This window comes from Diospyros lotus, chromosome 2 (assembly GCF_014633365.1).
Source record: "Diospyros lotus cultivar Yz01 chromosome 2, ASM1463336v1, whole genome shotgun sequence".
In the NCBI taxonomy this organism is placed as follows: Eukaryota; Viridiplantae; Streptophyta; class Magnoliopsida; order Ericales; family Ebenaceae; genus Diospyros; species Diospyros lotus.
This window is the reverse complement of record NC_068339.1, coordinates 13,254,859-13,273,588: the sequence shown is the minus strand read 5'-3', so window position 1 is coordinate 13,273,588 and position 18,730 is coordinate 13,254,859. Positions and strand designations below refer to the sequence as shown.

Below are 18,730 nucleotides of genomic sequence, written 5' to 3'. Positions count from 1 at the left end.
CGGAAATGGGGTCTTCATCGATCTGGTGGAGGGCGGCGAGAGTGAGAGTGTGGGAGAGACAGAGAGAGTGAGCTGGAGGGCAACAGAAATGGTGAGAGTGAGAGTGTGAGGAAGCCACAGCGGAAATAGGGTAGTAAAATTGGGGTGGAAAAGTAAGGACAAATTTGTAATTTACGCTTAAAATGGTCCACAAAGTTGTCTAACAATTCTGTTCGTGTAGCATTTCCCAAAAAATATGGTGCTTAATAGAAATGATTGACAATCTAGAATCATGTAACAAATCCCATTTAAATAATTACATGCCAATATTATATAACTAATTACTTCTTGCATTGGTTGATTTTTCATGAGATCATACAGAGTAGAGGCAAGAGAATTTTTATTGTGCACACGTGTCTCTGAGCTTGGTCATGGTAGAAATCGTAATGTTGCTCTTTGTGATTAGAAGGGGCTTCAGAGGTGAAGTTGTGGAAACAACTTCATAAAATAAGGATAAGGCTATGTGCAATGCGTTTTTCACATGCAACGAGGCATGATACATATAAATAAAATGTCCTTATGCTTGTTTTACTATAACTTAACTCAGTGCCGTACCTGAGATTTGGGGGCCCTGAGACGAAATGTAAAAATAGGCCCGCGAATCATAGAGTATATTTAAATTTTATTTTTTTATAATAAAATATAAAATAAATAAATAAATATTTATACCATATCAAAGAATAAAATTGAAAATTTTCTAAATTATCAATTAAAAACTACTCTCCTTACAGTTTTGGAGGCAAAAATATCAATCAAGTTTACATAATCAAGCTGTTTTAACATTTTTTTCTCAATAGACAACATAGCCAATCCATTCAATCTATCTTGTGACATAGTTGAGCGGAGATAAGTCTTGATCAACTTCAACTTGGAGAAACTTCTTTCTGCAGATGCAACTGTAACTGGTATAGTTAACAAAATTCTGTACGCTACACAAGCATTTGGGAAACACCCATCCATTCTCTTCAAATAGTTCACCACATCAATTGCTTTTTTTGTTTCTTTCGGTAAAGAGTATTTCAAGATTGTCAACTCCAAAAACAAATCATCTCCATCAATATCAGAATGACCATTATGCGTCAAGGATTTTTCAAGATTCTTACAAGACCCCAATAAAGTATCATCATCAACACACTTCAACCTCTCCAAATTAAACAGAAATCCAAATGTTTCCTCATATTTTTTAAATTGTTCAAATCTAGTTTGAAATGAAGAACGAGCTCGATCAATTATGAAGAGAAAATAATTTATTCTAAAAGAATCTTCTGCTGATTGTGTTATCTCATCACTGTCATCCTCATCAAACTGTTTCTTTCTTCGAATCATACGTTTTTCTCGAAATACAGCTTCAACTCCTATTTCATTTGCTATTTGTTTCGCTTCAACCATGGCCTTATCAAACCCAGATTCTCTATAGTCATCAAGAAACAAAAGAAGTCCTTCTAAAAGACTGATAGCAACATCAATATCCATATTTTCAGCTTGAAGGAATTTACTTACAATGTTGATTGCATGCAACAACTTGTACCAAATTACCATGCCAAGCAAAAACTCAAAATTCTGAAGTTCATGTGTTGCTAAGGACTCAGCTTCGCTCTTTGTTTTAGGATCTTCACTAGTATCTACCAAATCAAATAAAGCATCTATTATTTGTACAATTTGCTCTTTTATAGGCCTCACACTTTCAACATGACTTTCCCAACGTGTTTGTGACAATGGCTTAAGTGTAAGACCTTTCACATGATCTTTGAAAATTTTCCATCGCTTGGTAGATGAAGAAAACAATGTATAGATGCGTTATATCACTCCAAAAAATGACATAGCTTTAGAACAACAATTTGCCATATCACATAAAGTCAAATTAAGACTATGACAACCACATGGAGTATAAAAAGCCCTCGGATTTATTTCAAGTAATCTTGTCTGTACACCTTTATGCTTCCCTTTCATATTAGACCCATTGTCATACCCCTGACCTCTTATATCATCAATGTCCAGCTCAAGATTGGTCAACATGTTTTTAAGCTCAGTAAAAAGTCCAAGCCCTGATGTATCATCAACCTTTAAAAATTCTACCCAATATTCTTCTACCATTACAGAGTTTGTTGAATAATCCACACATCGTATTACAATGGACATTTGCTCCTCATGACTAGCATCTGGCGTACAATCTAATATGACCGAAAAATATTTTGCTTGCTTAACTTTTCTAAGAATTGAACTTTTTATCTCATTTGCCAACATTTGTATCAATTCATTTTGAATTTTAGGGCCCAAATATGTATAATGAGTCTCATGTGCTTGAATACGTCGAATGTGCTCCTTCATAATCGGATCAAACTCAGCAATCATTTCAATCATTTGCAAAAAAAGACCATTGTTTTCTACATACAACTTCTCACAATCTCCTCGAAATGCCAAATTATTTTTTGCCAATCTTTGCACAACAGCTATTATCCTCTTCAACACTTGTCTCCAGTGTTCTCTTTCTTTATTGATTTCAATCTGCACACTTTGATCAATTGTCTTATTTTTACTCAGTCTTGTTTCTAATTCAATCCAACTAGTCATGCAATCTATATGCTCCTTACTTGCTTCATGATTTTTAAGGCCTCGACCCATATTATGCCAATCTCTGTATCCTTCATTTCCCAACGGACCAATTTTACTCATTGTTTTTTGAGTCTTGAATAACTTACAGCAAAAGCAAAAAACCTTGTCCAAATGAACTGAATATACTAGCCATCTCCTGTCATTTGTTTCCCCATTGAGCAATACTCGCTTATATTGTGATAATTCAAAATGCCTACCACTACTATCTTTAGGAAACAAGATTCCATCAACTCTTTTTGGACCGCTCTGTACTAACAAATCTCTCATATTTTGGTCAATTTTATCCCAACACCCTGGATCATAAAAATTAATCAATAAATCTTTATGTTGAACATTGTCTTCTTCTTTCTCATTTGATTCATTGACATCAACGTGATCATCTTTGTCTTCATTCAATTCATCAACTAAGTCTCCTTGATCATTGACATTATCATTCCAAGTTTCTTGTTCCTCTATTGAAGTTTCACCCAAGTTTTCAACTATTTCTTCTCTCTGTGTTACTTTGCTGCTATTAAAGTATTTAAACATATCACCGGCTTGATATTGAACTAATACTTCTTCCCTCTGTTTTCTTTTTCTTTTTTGAGCTCCAGACATATGTTTAGGAGGCATGATTTGTAACTATTGCTTAAACCTAACAAAAGTCAAAAGAAAAAAAATATTATGACATCACACGACACACTTAAGCAATAATAATGTTAAACTTAATTTTTATCTCAACTTGTAATAATAAGAAGAATAAAATGAACCAAGCATCTCTAGACTCTAATTACAATTTCTAAGAATAAAACAATTATCATGTATATAAACAAAATAAAGACAACAATAAAATTAAATTTTATTTTACCAGATTCAGCCACCACCAATAAAGCCAAGTTAGCCAACATCAATAAAATAGACACATAGGCAGCTATCAAATAATCCAAATCTCCAATGTATCAGTATCACAAATGAAACGAAATGAATCAGCTATCAAATAATCCAAATCTCCAATGTATCACAAACGAAACGAAATGAATCAGCTATCAAATAATCCAAATCTCTAATGTATCACAAAGCTATCAAATAATCCAAATCTCCAATGTATCACAAAGCTATCAAATAATCCAAATCTCCAATGTATCACAAACGAAACGAAATGAAAATGATTCGTGAAAGAAAAACTAACCGCTGAAAAAGTTGAAGCAATGAAATGAAGATAAGCTAAGTAGATCTTCTGGAGAAGCACTAAAGCAGATCTGCTTCAGCCTTCAAGGACCGCTGAGTCGCCGACGCTGACTGAATCTGGAGGCTCCGAGGCTGGAGCGACTGTCGACTGAGAGGCGAGAGCGAGGCAGCGAGCCACCGGACCACCGGTGACCGGCCACGAGGGCGAGGCTAGCGAGCGACCGCCGAGTCGCCGACGCCGACCGAGTAGGCGCAGCAAAAGGCGACAGGCGAGAAAGCGAGGGCGACGATCTGACGGACCGATGGAGCAGCGAAAGGAGAGAGGCAGCGAAAGGCGAGAGCGAAGAGCAAGGGCGAGCCACCGACCGACGGCGAAAGCGAGGCGCAAGGCGAGGATGAGGACGACGGACGGAGGGACTTGCAGTTACAGAGCGATTGAGCGAGAGAGGGCAACGAAAGCGAGAGCGAGAAGGGCAGGGGAGACCGCGAAGCTTCGAAGGGAAGGGGAAAATCGTGGGCAGTTGGGCTGGGCGACTGGGCTCACCAAAAAGGGGGTTCCAATTTATGGGCCCCCAAATTGATTAATTTTCATGGGCCCTGAGGCAGCTGCCTCACAGGTCTCATGGAAGGTCCGGCCCTGACTTAACTATTCAACAAGGGAGGAAATAATCATTCTATTCCTTTATCTTTGTCCCACATAACAAGAGTGCACAAACGAAGCCAATCAAGGGCTTTAAACGCGTAGAAATGACAATTACTAAGAGTAATCAAACCCACAAAAATCTTAGCAAAATGTAGCTAAGCCAAACGCACAAAAAACTTCAGAGCCGCCCTCAATCAAACAGTTATTGCTAATTTAGCAGCACTCTAGGACCATATAAAAGAGCAAAAGTGTAATAGAAAATTTAGGGCCGGCTAATATATTGTAAAGATTAAAAGGAATAGGTATAACGCGGCTGAATCAATCAAAGGCCAACTATAGGAATAGATTCCAAGCAATCTAAATCCAACAAAAAAACGAACTTCACCTTTTGGCAATATAAACATAAGCAGACAACATATCACATGAACAGCGGCAATACTTCCCCCTAGTATACCCAAAACCCACCCATTTTGCGAGCTCTAGGTTGAAATTCCCAAGTAATTTGACGATCTCCAAAATACAACCGAACCCATGGGCGGAAGTGAACGCGAACAAGAACAAGGGCATATATATATATATATATATAAACGCAGATACATACATAAAATACGCACACATGCATATGTAAACAGTAATGTACAATTCGTAATGCGTTCACAAAGGTTAATAACAAACGGACGGAGGGGAATCGAGATAAACCTAGTTGGGTGGTGCGAGGAGAATTTGGGATTTTTGCAGGAAACCGTACCGTAGGAAAATTGCAGTTGGAAACGAAGATTTTGGCATTTTGCCTCTGTGAATCGGACGCGCTTAGGCATGTAAACCCGTGTTGATTCTCCACTGAATAGAGAGAATGGTTTTCTTCGTTTCTACTCTGCTACTGCCTCTTCGAAATGCTTTAACGTTATTGTTTTTAACGTGTTGCGCAAGAAATAAGGGGTACGACGAAGAGCTCTGGTTATACGACGCCGTCGGCTGAACCGAACCATATTTCGCAGCCCCAGACCCAGCCCCATTGTGGGACGGGAAGGCACTTATTATTATTACTTTTGACAGTGACAGAATAATATATGCTGTGAGGCGATATTTCTAAAAATACTATAATAATTAATATCCTTTACCTAAACCTAAAAATTGCTCCAACATCATCCCTTTCTCTCTTTGACTTGGAACCCAACTAGGCTTTTGAAGATTCGCTATTGGCTAAAAAAACGAAAGAAAAATAAACCACTACGGAACCCAAAATTCTTCTCCACAGGATAGGGAAAAGGCACAATTAATTGAATGCAATTTCAAGAAATAATAGAAGAATCCCAAAGAAAGATGAGCAGCAACAAATCAATCGAAGAACATACGCGTGTACATATATACAAACAAACAATAATAATCACAACCCAGCTGCTCTCCGTTGTTCCCCGGAGAAAGGAGCGGAAAACCTCGAAGAATAGCCAAACATGTAGCCATCGTCGTCGTCTTCCCCAACTCCGTCGTCGAAGTTGAGAGCATAGCTTTGAGGATCGTACTGAAACTGGTTTCTGTATTTCTTGTTGAAATACTTGCTAATCCTCCTGATGAAGTTTTTCCACTTGGGCCCCGCGACCATCTCCGACGCCTCCTTCACCTCTCTCAGCTTCGTCGCCACCCATCTCTGGCTCTCCTTCTGCTCGCCTCCCGGTTGCAGCAAGCCCCGGCCTTCGACGGCGTCTCTGCCCGAACCGAAGCAGAACAGGCGGAAGCAAGAGCAGCCGGAGGCGGAGTAGTCCTCACCGTCCAAATCATCGGCGGCGGCGAAAGGCGGATCTCGGTTCATTATTAGGGTTGGATTGTGTTGGGATTTAGCGATATGAATGCGTGGGAAGGGAGAGAGATGGAAACCCTTTTTATATGTGTGAAGAGAACGAAGGAGACGAGAAGCATCTTCGAAATTGGCCCCAAGAAGACGAGTCCGCGTTTGCTTACCTTCAGTTACAGTTTCACGTCTTTTGCTGGCTCAGTCGTGGCGATGATGCAAATAAAGCATTACATTTATATATATATAATTCATAATTTTACATACACAATTCATATTTATATATATTATATATATATCATTTCATTACCCACCCAGAAATTTCTATAAATATATGCCAGCAATAGTACCATAACTAAGATAAGGAGGTTTAGAATATATATGTACTAATATTACAAAAGATAAATATAAAACATAAAAGTATACATAATAAGATTAAAGTTTATTCTTATTAAAGAGAAGACTAGAATAAAATTATCTATAATCATTTTGATCTATAATTATATATATATATATATATATTAGAATATAGAAGAATTCTCCCTATTGCCCAAATAAAATAAAATAAAAGAAGACAAAATGATTTACTAAAATCAAACTGAGTAGGAAAAAATCCCATTAAAAGAAACAGAGTATATATATATATATATATATAGGAATATTCTAATAACCAAATGACGGGTGGGTTTTGCTGTGATCATGCTCGTGCCGGCTAAGGCTGCAGTCGTTACTTGTGAATGGAATGCAAACAGAGTGGCGTTCAAAAACGCAATCTTGCACCCGCGGTTTCTCAAAAACGACGACAAGGTCGCCGCTGCCACGCGCACGCGTACAAAAGGAAACATCTTGAATTTTACCAAATTTGACTAGATTTCTAACACAACCAAAGAAAATAAAAAGAAAAACATATATATATATATATATATATAAAACGCGCCGGCTCTGGTGGTACTGAGATTCAAAAACTTAAAAAGTTTTTTTGTATATCAACAACTACTGTTGACTTCCTTCCTTCCTTCTTACATGTAAGAAAAATGAATCTAAAAGTGGAATAAGAAAAGAAGAGAAAAGAAAGAGAAATTCAAGTCTGGAATTAGCCTTTAGCCTGAGTCTGTGCCAGAGGTGCCTGTTGCTGAGCTTGGGCTTTTGTTTGGAGCTTAGATGCCATGGTCCGCAATTCGTTTGCGATCTCGGTGAAGCTCGGCCTTTCTGATGGCTCGGCTGACCAACATCTCTCCATCAGTGATCTCCATTCCGGGTCACAGGGCTCCGGGACAGGGGGCCGCAATGTGTTGCTTACGATGCCACCTGATATTTTACGGGTAGGGAAACGTCAGCTGCTTAAACCTGAGTGGTTTCAATAACAGAAAATGAAGGCAGGTAGGTTTGGGTGTATTGTTACCTATAATAGCTCCATAATGCAGATCGCCATATGGTTCTTCCCCAGTAAGAAGTTCCCACATCACAATCCCGAACGAGAAAACATCAACCTGTAAATGCATAAAACAAAAAATGTAAACATGACCTTCGCGTACCTGATGAGGCAGAGGACCGATCATGCAGTAATCTCAAAAGAAAGAATGGAAAGAATTAACCTTCTCAGAGACAAGGCTACTGCTTCCATTCAGGAGCTCAGGTGCCATCCAAGGCAGAGTACCCCGCACACCACCTGAGATAAGTGTCTGACATTTCACCTTGGACAATCCCAAATCACCAACCTGACAGAAGAAGTGAAATTGTCAAGTGAAACAGCACCCACAACTTTCGCCAGTGGAGTAAATGGATTGAGAATGAGTACAATAATGCATCAACGGCATAACACAGCTCTTTAGGGCATGCTCATATTTTATATGCCAGATTGGTTGGATTCATATTGGCACACCCTTGAACTTTTTATTTGTAACCCCTTTCATACAATCACAAATTATCACCGGTATGTATGATCCCAACTTTCTTCTATCTTCTTCCTAGACCCCACTTTTATTTAATTCTTTCACCGTCAACTATAGAAGCTATAATGGATGGTGGTCAAAGTTAACTTGATAAGGTGTCTTACTTTCTATTCTAGGAAGATCTGTGATCAAATCCGTCTATTAAGCATTAAATAGAAGAAATGAACACAAGAGGTAATAAGATGCAACAAAAATAAATCATGATTCCTGCATTTTTACATTAAAATACAAATAATTTTGTAATAAATAATAGGAAATAATTTCCAAATTCTCAAATCTCTATATTCAAGAAAAGAAAAAAAGAACCAAAAATTTACCATCTATTTGTTAACTCATGGAGACAAAATGTTTTGGGAAATTCCCCACCCTTTCCAACTCGAGAGAAGTTTGGGAGCATTCCTAAGTAGAAAATTTTATAGGAGAACGTATTGATATTCTCAATTCCGTCTGGGGATGTTATCCACTGCCGGTCCCAAGCCCAGATAAAGGAGGAGGGTTGTATTAAATAGCCGACAGCCAACGTAAAATTTAGTCGGATCCAAAACATGAACTCTAGACAAATTATGAAAAATCGTTTGGGCGTGAGCTTCCCTTCATAGCGACGCGCTACACTGCCCGCGTGTAGTGTCAAGTGAGTTAGGGCCGCTGCATCGATGCCCGGATGTAGTGACAAATGAGCAAGGGTTCTTGTATTTGCTTTGACGGATGTGAGTAAAGAAGTTAGTCCAAAATTAAAATCAAAATCAAAACCAAAAACAAAATCAAATTCAAAGTCAAAGCCAAAAACAAAATCATAGATTAAGGATTGGGTCATGGAACATAGGAACATTAACAGGCAAAGTTATGGAAGTGGTAGATGTGATGATTAAGAGAAAGATTAATATTATGTGCCTTCAAGAAACGAGATGGGTAGGGAAAAAAACAAAAATTTTACCAGAAAATGGATATAAAATATGGTACACAGGAAATGATCGAGCAAAAAATGGAGTGGGGATTATTATGGATAAAAGCTTAGTAGATGAAGTAGTAGATGTAAAGAGAATAGGGGATAGGATTATTATGGAGAAGGTTATTCTAGGAAGAATGACTATGAATATCTTTAGTACATATGCACCACAAGCGGGGTTAGGTGAGGAGATAAAAGCAAAATACTGGGAGGATACAAATGATACCAAGAGGAGAGAAAATGATTATAGGAGGTGACTTAAATGGTCACGTGGGTAAAGACGGAAACGACTATAGAGAGGTACATGAAGGGTATGGATTCGGGGACATTAATAATGAGGATAAGTCTATCTTAGATTTTGCAATGGCATATGGGCTCATCATAACTAATACTAGGTTCAAAAAACGGGATGAATACCTAATCACATATAAAAATGTCACATCAAGCACATAAATAGATTACTTCCTCGTAAGACAAGAGGACCGGGTATGTTGTAGGGATTGTAAGATGATACCGGAGGAGTGTTTGACTACTCAATATAGACTTCTAGTACTTGACGTCCAAGTAAGAAATTGGAAGAGAAAAAATCACATAAAACAAAATTCAAGAATCAGGTGGTGGGATATAAAATGTGAGAAACAACTAATCTTCAAAAAAAAATTAATGGGTAAAAGAGAATGGAATGGAGAAGGACAAACAAACTAAATGTGGAGAAAAATGGCTAATGTCCTGAGAACACAGCAAAGGTAGTGCTTGGAGAGATAAATGGTAGAGCCCCTAACCTTAAGGAGTCTTGGTGGTGAAATGAAAAAGTACAATTGAAAATTAAAAATAAGAAAAATTGCTATAAGGCTGTATATCAGTGCAACAATGAAGAAAATCAAAAAAATTACAAAGAATCAAAAAAGGTAGCAAAAAAAGCTGTTTAATGAAGCAAGGTCAAAAGCATACGAGAATCTATATAAACGACTTGATACAAAAGATGGAGAAAGGGATATATATATAAATTAGCTAAAGCAAGAGAAAAAAAACAAGGAGGGAGCGATTAAGGAGAGATGGAATGAGTATTTCACAAAATTATTCAATGATGATGGCGATACAAGAGTTAGGTTGGGACATCTTAGTAACTTCGAAGAGAACGTGAGCTATACATTTTATCGATGCATAAGTCCAAATGAAATAAGACAAGCATTAAAAAAGATGAAAAATCATAAGGCGGTGGGATCAGATAATATATCAATAGAAGCATGGAAATGCATGGGAGAAGAGGGCGTCTCCTGTCTAACGAAATTATTTAACGCGATTCTTAAATCAAAAAAGATGCCTGATGAGTGGAGGAAGAGTACTTTGGTCCCTATATATAAGAACAAATGAGATGTTCAAAACTGTGAAAATTACAGAGGAATTAAGTTAATGAGCCATACCATGAAACTTTGGGAGAGAGTAATAGAGTAGAGGCTCAGAAAAGAAACAGAGGTCTTGGAAAATCAGTTTAGTTTCATGCCTGGTAGGTCAACAATGGAAGCTATATACCTACTGAGACGCCTAATGAAAAGGTATCGGAAGCATCAGAAGGACCTACATATGGTGTTTATAGATCTAGAAAATGCCTATGATAGGGTCCCTAGAGAAGTATTATGGAGGGTTTTAGAGAAGAAATGAGTCCGAATAGCCTATATACAAGCCCTTAAGGACATATATCACGGTGCAGAGACAAGGGTCAGAACATGCGGAGGGGATACTGAACCGTTTAAAATTACAATAGGATTGCATCAAGGTTCTGCACTAAGTCCATACTTATTTGCTTAGTAATGGATGAACTCACTAAAGATATTCAGACAGAGGTGCCATGGTGTATGCTATTTGCAAACGACATAGTGTTGGTGGATGAAATAAAAGAATGAGTGAACACTAAGCTTGAATTATGGAGAAACAATTTAGAATCTAAGGGATTTAAATTAAGCAGAAAGAAAATAGAAAGAAAACAGAATATATGGAATGTAAATTTAGTAAGAATGCAAGAGTGGAGGATGTTATAATAAAATTGGAAGACCAAATCTTACAAAGAAAATATCATTTTCGATATTTGGGATCAGTGATTCAAAAAGATAGAGAAATTCACAAGGATGTCACAAATAGAATTAAGGCAGGTTGGCTAAAATGGAGAAATACATCGGAGGTGTTATGTGATGGTAAAATCCCATTAAAACTGAAAGGAAAATTCTATAAGATAGCTATAAGACCAGTTTTGTTGTACGACTCAGAATATTGGGCAGTCAAATACCAGCATGAGCAAAAGACAAGCGTAGCGGAGATGAGGATGTTAAGATGGATGTGCGGCCATACAAAAAAAGATAAAATTAGAAATGAAGTTATTCTTAATAAGGTAGAAGTAGTGCCAATAGAGGAGAAGATGAGAGAGACTAGACAAAGATGGTTTGGTCATGTGAAAAGGAGACCAAGAGACGCTCCTGTGAGGAGAGTTGATGAAATGGAACAATTAGTCAAAAAAAGAGGTAGAGGCAAACCTAAGAAGACTTTGGCAGAGACATTAAAGTTTGATATGAAGTGTATGGATCTCAATGAAGATATGACAAAAGACAGAAATACATGGAAGTCTAGAATTCATGTAACCGACCCCACATAGTGGGATAAAGGTTGGATATGTTGTTTTAACGTATTGATATTCTCATATCCATACATGTCGTACTCATGGCTTGTGCTTTATCATTGGATTCCAAGTTATTTCCTTCAAATTTATACTATGTTTCATGTCCAGAGGACAGACAGGTTTCTCTGCAAGTGTATAAAGTGTATCTCATTAGAGAATTCTATACACATTAAGGCACGTTCAGATGTTACTTGACAGGAGCCCACAAGTATCAATGTCATTGTATGATACATCTCAGGCACTTAGAATCATATGCCAAAACCCAGAAAGTACATAGATAGAGAACCATTCTCCAATTTGAAAGGAGTTGTCGCACTGCCCCTAAAAGTCCTTACAATGCTCAATGCAATAAAAGGGGGCACCAACAAAGCCACACCTTGTTTTGTTGCCAAACTAACTTCCTCTATTCCAACCACATATAAGATGAGTTAAACTACAGGGGAGAAAGCACACACTCAAGAACTGCAACAATCAATGATCTGGACTGACTCACTTTTTAATTCCAATCACTGCTCCCAGATACAATCATACAAGCTGTCAATTGGCAGCACATAAAGAGGTGGCTGGTGACTGCCTAGAAATTACAAGAAAACAATGTCGCGGAGTAGACCCCTAAAGATAAAGGGGCTTACCTTTAGGGAGTAGATTGCACAACACACAATTTCATGACTTTGCAGACAAAGCACCAGTGAGTTTGTCTTCTAATTGTTGGTGACAGACAAAATTAGAATAAAAGTTTCTCATTAATCATCAAGTCACAACTGTCAAAACAAAAACACCATCCTCTCTAGTCTGTATCAGTAAGCACTACAAGAAGGATAAGGTCCTGTGCAACATGGGCCAGAGATGCTTACCAAATGCTAGATGCTACCAGGTAGACTAGGGTAACAAGAAATGAAGATAATACCCAAAGGCAAAGACAATTTTAGGAAGACAGCTTGAAAAGCTGTTCTTGTCCTGTGTTATTACCCTGCTGCAATAATTTCAAACAAAGGCAGCATCATCCTATTGATGGTGTCCTACATCATCCCTGAGACCCATGTTATAACAAGCACTGCTGTACTCATGCTTAACTTAAAATGAATTATAAAAAATGGGAGACTGATGTAGGATACATAAAAGATGACTTTTGCGAGTAACATAATTGAAACGGGGCAACCAGGGTCAAAATCAAGCAAGAAAGTAAAATGGTGACTTGGCCAATATATCAGAAAGGCTTGAAATTTAGTAGGTTAATTGATATAGCCTAACGAACAATACTCACTGCCAAAGCAATAAAGCATGCTTATTTCAGCCAATTTTCTGAAGATGACAATTTATTAATTTTTGGTAATTTTTTGTTTGGAATGTTTTGCCTAAAAAGTTATGGTTTTGACTAGATTTATGCTGTTTTATTTTTTTCCAATCTTTTAGTGGTTTCTCCAATCTAGATATGATCTTAACTCCTATTTTTTGTAATTTTTCTTATCTTCCATGAAAATGTCAAGCCTTCGATATTCATTCAAGTTTTGGCAAAGTCCTACCTTTTATCTTATACTAAGCGTTGTGATCCTTATAAAAAGGCATTCAAGAATGAAGAATTTTTGTGTCCCTTTTTGCAAATCAAGAAGCCTACAACAACAACAATCACAAGGCTTAATCATTATGATATTTAGCCTACCATCTATAGTTCTTCTTATGAGTACTCATAAGCCCAATCATAGAAAATGGTGCTTCCAGAGGTGTCATAATAAATCTAATCTAAAGGCGTGCATCATTGCAAAAGCGGAGGCACAGATAAAAACACAAGCATGGATTGGTATGAACATATCCATGCAAGAAGTATGAAGATTATTTCAGTGCAAAGCATTACTAGGGATTATTAGCATAACAGATCTATAAGGATTTTTCTGCACTCTTGCTAATACATGAAGGAAAAGTACATGTTTGGAATAAATGAGACATTAAAGGGTAATATAGGGAACACAACCAGTTCACTAACCTTGCATATAGGCCTGTGAGGATCACGAAGATTGACAAGCAAGTTGTCACTTTTTAAATCAAAGTGTACTATATTCTTCCCGTGCAAGTACTCCATTCCAAAAGCCACATCAAGAGCAATTATAAGACGCTTGCGTTTATCAAGGCTCCTGATAACGAACAAAAAAATGTATCAATTCCTTCACACCCTGTGCAATGATAACTATCTTGTATATCTAGCAATAAAAGACAACAGAAAACATACAAGGATATAAAAGAGCAAACAGAAGCACATTTTACCTCTCATTCTTCTGCAAAGCATTTCTTAGAGAACCATTAACCATATATTCTGTTACTGTTGCCACTGAACCCCCTGGACCATCAAGCACAACACCATAGAAGGCCACCACGTTTGGATGATGCAAATCAGCAAGCTTGATTGCCTCATTCCAGAAGTCATCCCTCTAATCAAATGCATAAAACACAACTGGGTAAATGCGTAACACACACACAAACACACACACACACACACAGAGAGCAAACAATAATGCAGAAGATCAACAAAATTGGAGTCTGTTAACTACATGGAATAGCATATACCATGCGTTCTTGTTCTGAAGGTTTCCCAGCAAAACACCTATCATTGATCCGTTTGATTGCAACATCAGTACCCCTCCATTTTCCATGATAAACGGTACCAAAAGTGCCAGAACCCAATTCTTGGAGCTCCTCAAGGTCAATGTTCTTTATAATCTGACAAAAAATTTACAGGGGAAAAAAAAATCATTTCAAGGTCTACAAAGGGTTACAAGGAAAGAATGGGCACATACTAATCTTGAACCTGTAAGCGACCAAGCTCATCTGATACAGGAAACCCTAAATTTGTCTTTTCTGGTATTTTGGCTGAGACATCCTGAATATGCACAAAGTTGGACAGATGCAACCAGAAAATAATTACATTTATATAACAGAAGGAAAAGACAAAAACAAAGGGAAAAAGGAATGCAAGAGGCAAGCATGAGGTAGATAAGGAACCTCATAGTTAGCTTTGTGCAATTCAACATCATTAGTTTGAGATTTAAGATTTTGACTGCATTCAGAAAGAGTCTCAGTCCTCTCCTGCAAGATTATGCTAGGATTAGAAGTAGATGAATATAGAACAGAAGCAGCTACACCCTCTGCAACAGCCTGAAGTTCTTGCTTGATCAGTTCCTCTGCTGAACCTTCAATAGCAAAGAAGAAATCAATTAATGTTCATTCTGAAGGCATAATGGAGAAGTAAGTCTAAAGAACTATGATTAAGGAAAACAGAAAATCCTTAACCTTGGCTAGTCCTACCATGATCTGAGCCGGAATCCATCTTTGCATTTCCAGTAGAAACTCCATCCTCCAACTGCATTTCTGCAGTTAGTTCCCCATTATTGCCTTTAGGCAACTCTCCACTGTTACCCAAATGATTCTCCCCAAAAGCATCTCGTGTACCAAAACCTTCCTTTCTTGTTGCAATTTTATTAGGTTTGGGTGGAGGGAATTGGGAATCATACCGCGACTTCCATGGATCTAGATTGCTGAAAAGTGAGTTTGAGGTGTCATGCATATCCCCAACTCTGTTAGAGGGAGAAAGAGAGAATGGCATGGTTGCACCGGATATCACAGTGCTCGCATCAGCAGGAAGAACCTTTGGCTGTTCTCGTGAAAGATCTTTTAATTCAACAGCATGTGTCATTATTTCACTTGTAAGGCCGAAATCAACACCAGAAAATGCAGGGTTACCATAAGACCCTTCATCGGGATTACCTAAAAGAGGTGGTTGAGCCGCTTCACATAGCTCCTGAGGTTGAAAATTGGGCACATAAGAAACCTCATTCAAGGAGGGCAACACTTTTGTTATGTGATTCATGTCCGACACCACTCTTGATTTTGCAAAGTTGTTTTCTAGATAAGGTTCTCCGCCAACAATTTGCTGTGATCTAGCGTCTAATATGTCTTCCTTCAAAGGACTATCACCTGGTGACTTACTCTGTTTACTATTAACGTAAATGTCAGATGGACTTATCCGGAGATTTTCCATCCTCCCTTCAATATCTTCCTTAGAAATAATGCCTGGATGCGTGCTTGAATAGTCTGTTGGATATTCATGCACAACCTGATCTGGCATTTGGAAGGGCATACTTACACCAGGATGGATGTCACTATTAATTGGCTTATTCACTAATGATTCCTGCCTGACTGTTTGGTGGGATGGCGTAGCAAGCTGCTGGACAGTATTCTCCTGGCACAATTGAGAATGGGTAGGCATGCCTGTGACATATGGAGATTGTAGGCCAATAGTCATCCCTGACACACCCTGGGGAACTGATACTATAGGGCGACCAGGATTTTCAGTCTTTTGTATAGTTATTCTATTGTCCTCATATTGTCTAGCAACATTTTGTGAGGCTTCAGCTGCAGCTGATTGAGCTTTAGCACCTTCGTGATCTATATGATTCAAAATAATTGGCCGTGCTACAGATCCTTGTTGTTCAACAATACCTTCCGCCACAGCTCCAGTTACCACAGCAATGTTCATTGGCAGGGAATTAATTTTGTCTTCCAACTGGAGACTATGATATAGAGGGTTAAAGTCAGACACGTTGCTGGAAGGACTTTCCCTATGGTCCTGTACTACAGTATCAGAATGTGCATGAGGTAATGCTTTCTCACACATATAACAGTCCTTGAATCTTTGTATTTTCTCGTGAAGCATTACCTGTTGATGAGGTACAAATCCCTCAGATAAAACCACTTCTGGCTGTGGGACCTTATTCCATCCATAGCCTCCACCAACCACTGCAGGTGCAACCTGAGCTTGATATGGGCTGTAGGTTTGGCTACCAGGGACCTGGAAAACCCTTGCCCCAAATGTACTTTGATCAGGCGGAAAATCCAAACCAATATGTTGGGCCTGGACCAAGGGTACCAAATTCGGTTTCATATTGACATTAGATGGAGTCATGGTCACATGTCCTGCAGGGACAAACTGATGGGAGGGAACACCAGCCACATTATCTTGGAACGGTGGATGAGTGAACATGGGCCCAACAGTCCCCATTATCGGAGGTGGAAAACCCATCTGCGCATTCACATAATCACCCCGATTCAAAGCTTCTTGGTGAGGATCTACATAAGCCTGAAAGTAGGAGGGAGGAGGCTGAAAATTAACTCCGGCATGCTGCTGCTGTACCGTCAAAGGGGCAGATCTTTCTAATGCGTGTTCAGGCCGAGATGAGAGTGTTTGACTAGGACCTGACAAAACCACTGGAATACTCAACGGTGCATTAGAAGCTTCGGCATAGATTGCAGGGCTAGTATCCACACACAATAATCTGGAAGCAGGTTCTTGAGAAGAGGCAGAATTGGCAGTAGGCGATATGATGCCAACAGATGGGGTTCCAGTAAGATCCAATTGACAGATGCCTGAGCTATCAATAGCCTCAGTTGCACTCAAGTCTGAATTCTGTGTGGAAGCTGCACTTGCTATGCTATCTTTCCTTGTTATAGCACCAACAACTCCATCCCTCATACCATTTATGGCCTCAACATATCTCTGCCCGCTATCTTGCAACTCACCAAAATGCACCATAGTTGACGAATCAATCTCCGAGGGCAAGAACAAAAACACCCTTAACTTAACCAACCCATCAGAAGACCTTTCAACCAACTTCTCATACTCGTCCATCATATTCTCAAGATCATCAGGGCATGAAACTGATACAAGTGCGTCAAGATCTTCATCAGGTAACTGGTACTTAATAACCACATTTTGCCCATAAGTATCAATCATCTTCTGAACTAATTCATTGAAGCTTACATCTCTTCTAACACTTATAATTCTAGTCTGCCCACCAACATATCTCAGCATCCCATCACTTGGCCTTGGAAGAATCTTTCCCCCGAAACTGCATAAAAACTTAACTTTCTTTCCTGAAACTGAATCCTCTCCGCCCTCATCACTAGCCTGATCAGAGGCATTGCCACTGACCCGTGTCCCATAATTCAGATTCTGGCCATAACCAGCTGTCAGAATAGCAGGAGGAGGCGAAACAGAAGAAGTGGGTGTCCGAAGGCCCCAACAGGCAGCTCCTGGCACCAAATTACTGTACCCTATACCAACAAATCCGGATTCTGAAACTGTTGCCGGGTAGTAAATCCCAGGCGTACCAACATCGCGAGGCTGATTCACATAATAACCCTCAATGCCCCTCCCAGATGTGGTAACTGGGGCAATGCGAGTATCCTCAGGCATTGGCCTAGCTGTATTTACTGCCCAATCTTTAGGTATTGAGTTTTGATCAAAAGCCATACCTAATCCACAGATATACGCATATAATCTCGAAACTTAATGAAAACAAATTTACCAGGGGAAGCTAGGGCTTTGTTATTCCGCGCTCTCTAATTCAACTTCAGTTGTGCCAGTTTCGACCTCCAATAAACCCTAACCACACAACCAATAGAGATAGAAAAGTACCTTATTCAAAAGGTGGCACGGAGAGAGAGAGAGAGTGTCTGTTTGTGTGTGTGTGTGTGGGGGGGGGGGGGGGGGGGGGGAGGAGAGGGAACACGAAGAAGAAGAGACAGTGAATCGAATCGGTGCAAGTTCACAATCGTCGCTGTACGGGCGCGGTGCTGATTACCTTTCTCCCCCGTCCTCCTCCCGTTCTCTCTCTAATTTTGTCTCCCCGCGTCGTATAGTATATGTTTCCTTGCCATTTGCTATGTAATTTTCCTCGGGAAACCCACAGCTGAGTAGAGAAAGATAAGAGAAGCCTTTCCTAGATTTGAAGGAAGGAAAAAATTGCGAGAGAGACAGAGAGAAAGGGAGATGGGGCACGTGGAACCTGCAATGCAAACGGGGTCAAGCGTTTTCGTGAAGAAGACAAGGAATCTGATTTCATGAAAGCCACATTACTCC

The 18,730-nt window shown here is 39.0% G+C and overlaps 2 protein-coding genes and 1 pseudogene across 4 annotated transcripts; all 3 read right to left on the bottom strand.

Annotated features, from left to right (window-relative positions):
* Positions 1 to 593: 593 nt before the first annotated feature.
* Positions 594 to 5,571, bottom strand: LOC127795024 (uncharacterized; annotated as a pseudogene).
* Positions 5,572 to 5,849: 278 nt separating this feature from the next.
* Positions 5,850 to 6,272, bottom strand: LOC127794648 (uncharacterized). The gene has a single exon (XM_052325898.1). It carries the CDS (start codon positions 6,270 to 6,272, stop codon positions 5,850 to 5,852), a length of 423 nt encoding a protein of 140 aa, XP_052181858.1.
* Positions 6,273 to 7,144: 872 nt separating this feature from the next.
* Positions 7,145 to 18,730, bottom strand: LOC127795023 (uncharacterized). Of its 3 annotated transcripts, XM_052326423.1 has the most exons (10): positions 18,453 to 18,730; positions 15,103 to 18,253; positions 14,815 to 15,002; positions 14,621 to 14,692; positions 14,380 to 14,532; positions 14,080 to 14,243; positions 13,802 to 13,949; positions 7,847 to 7,969; positions 7,654 to 7,741; positions 7,145 to 7,559 (listed from the first exon to the last, which is right to left on the bottom strand). In XM_052326423.1, exons 2-10 carry the CDS (start codon positions 18,119 to 18,121, stop codon positions 7,345 to 7,347), a joined length of 4,170 nt encoding a protein of 1,389 aa, XP_052182383.1. In that variant the 5' UTR covers positions 18,122 to 18,253; positions 18,453 to 18,730; the 3' UTR covers positions 7,145 to 7,344. The 3 variants fall into 3 exon arrangements, with proteins under 3 accessions (XP_052182383.1, XP_052182382.1, XP_052182384.1); XM_052326422.1 differs by having other exon boundaries at positions 15,103 to 18,730; XM_052326424.1 differs by having other exon boundaries at positions 15,118 to 18,728.

Excerpts from the sequence above, each read along its gene's own strand:
- LOC127794648 (XM_052325898.1), bottom strand. The coding sequence starts at position 6,272 with ATGAACCGAGATCCGCCTTTCGCCGCCGCCGATGATTTGGACGGTGAG.
- LOC127795023 (XM_052326422.1), bottom strand. The coding sequence starts at position 18,121 with ATGGCTTTTGATCAAAACTCAATACCTAAAGATTGGGCAGTAAATACA. Across the intron at positions 14,533-14,620 it reads ATGAGCTTGGTCGCTTACAG|ATTATAAAGAACATTGACCT; the intron begins GTTCAAGATTAG and ends ATTTTTTGTCAG. Across the intron at positions 7,560-7,653 it reads GCATTATGGAGCTATTATAG|GTGGCATCGTAAGCAACACA; the intron begins GTAACAATACAC and ends GTAAAATATCAG.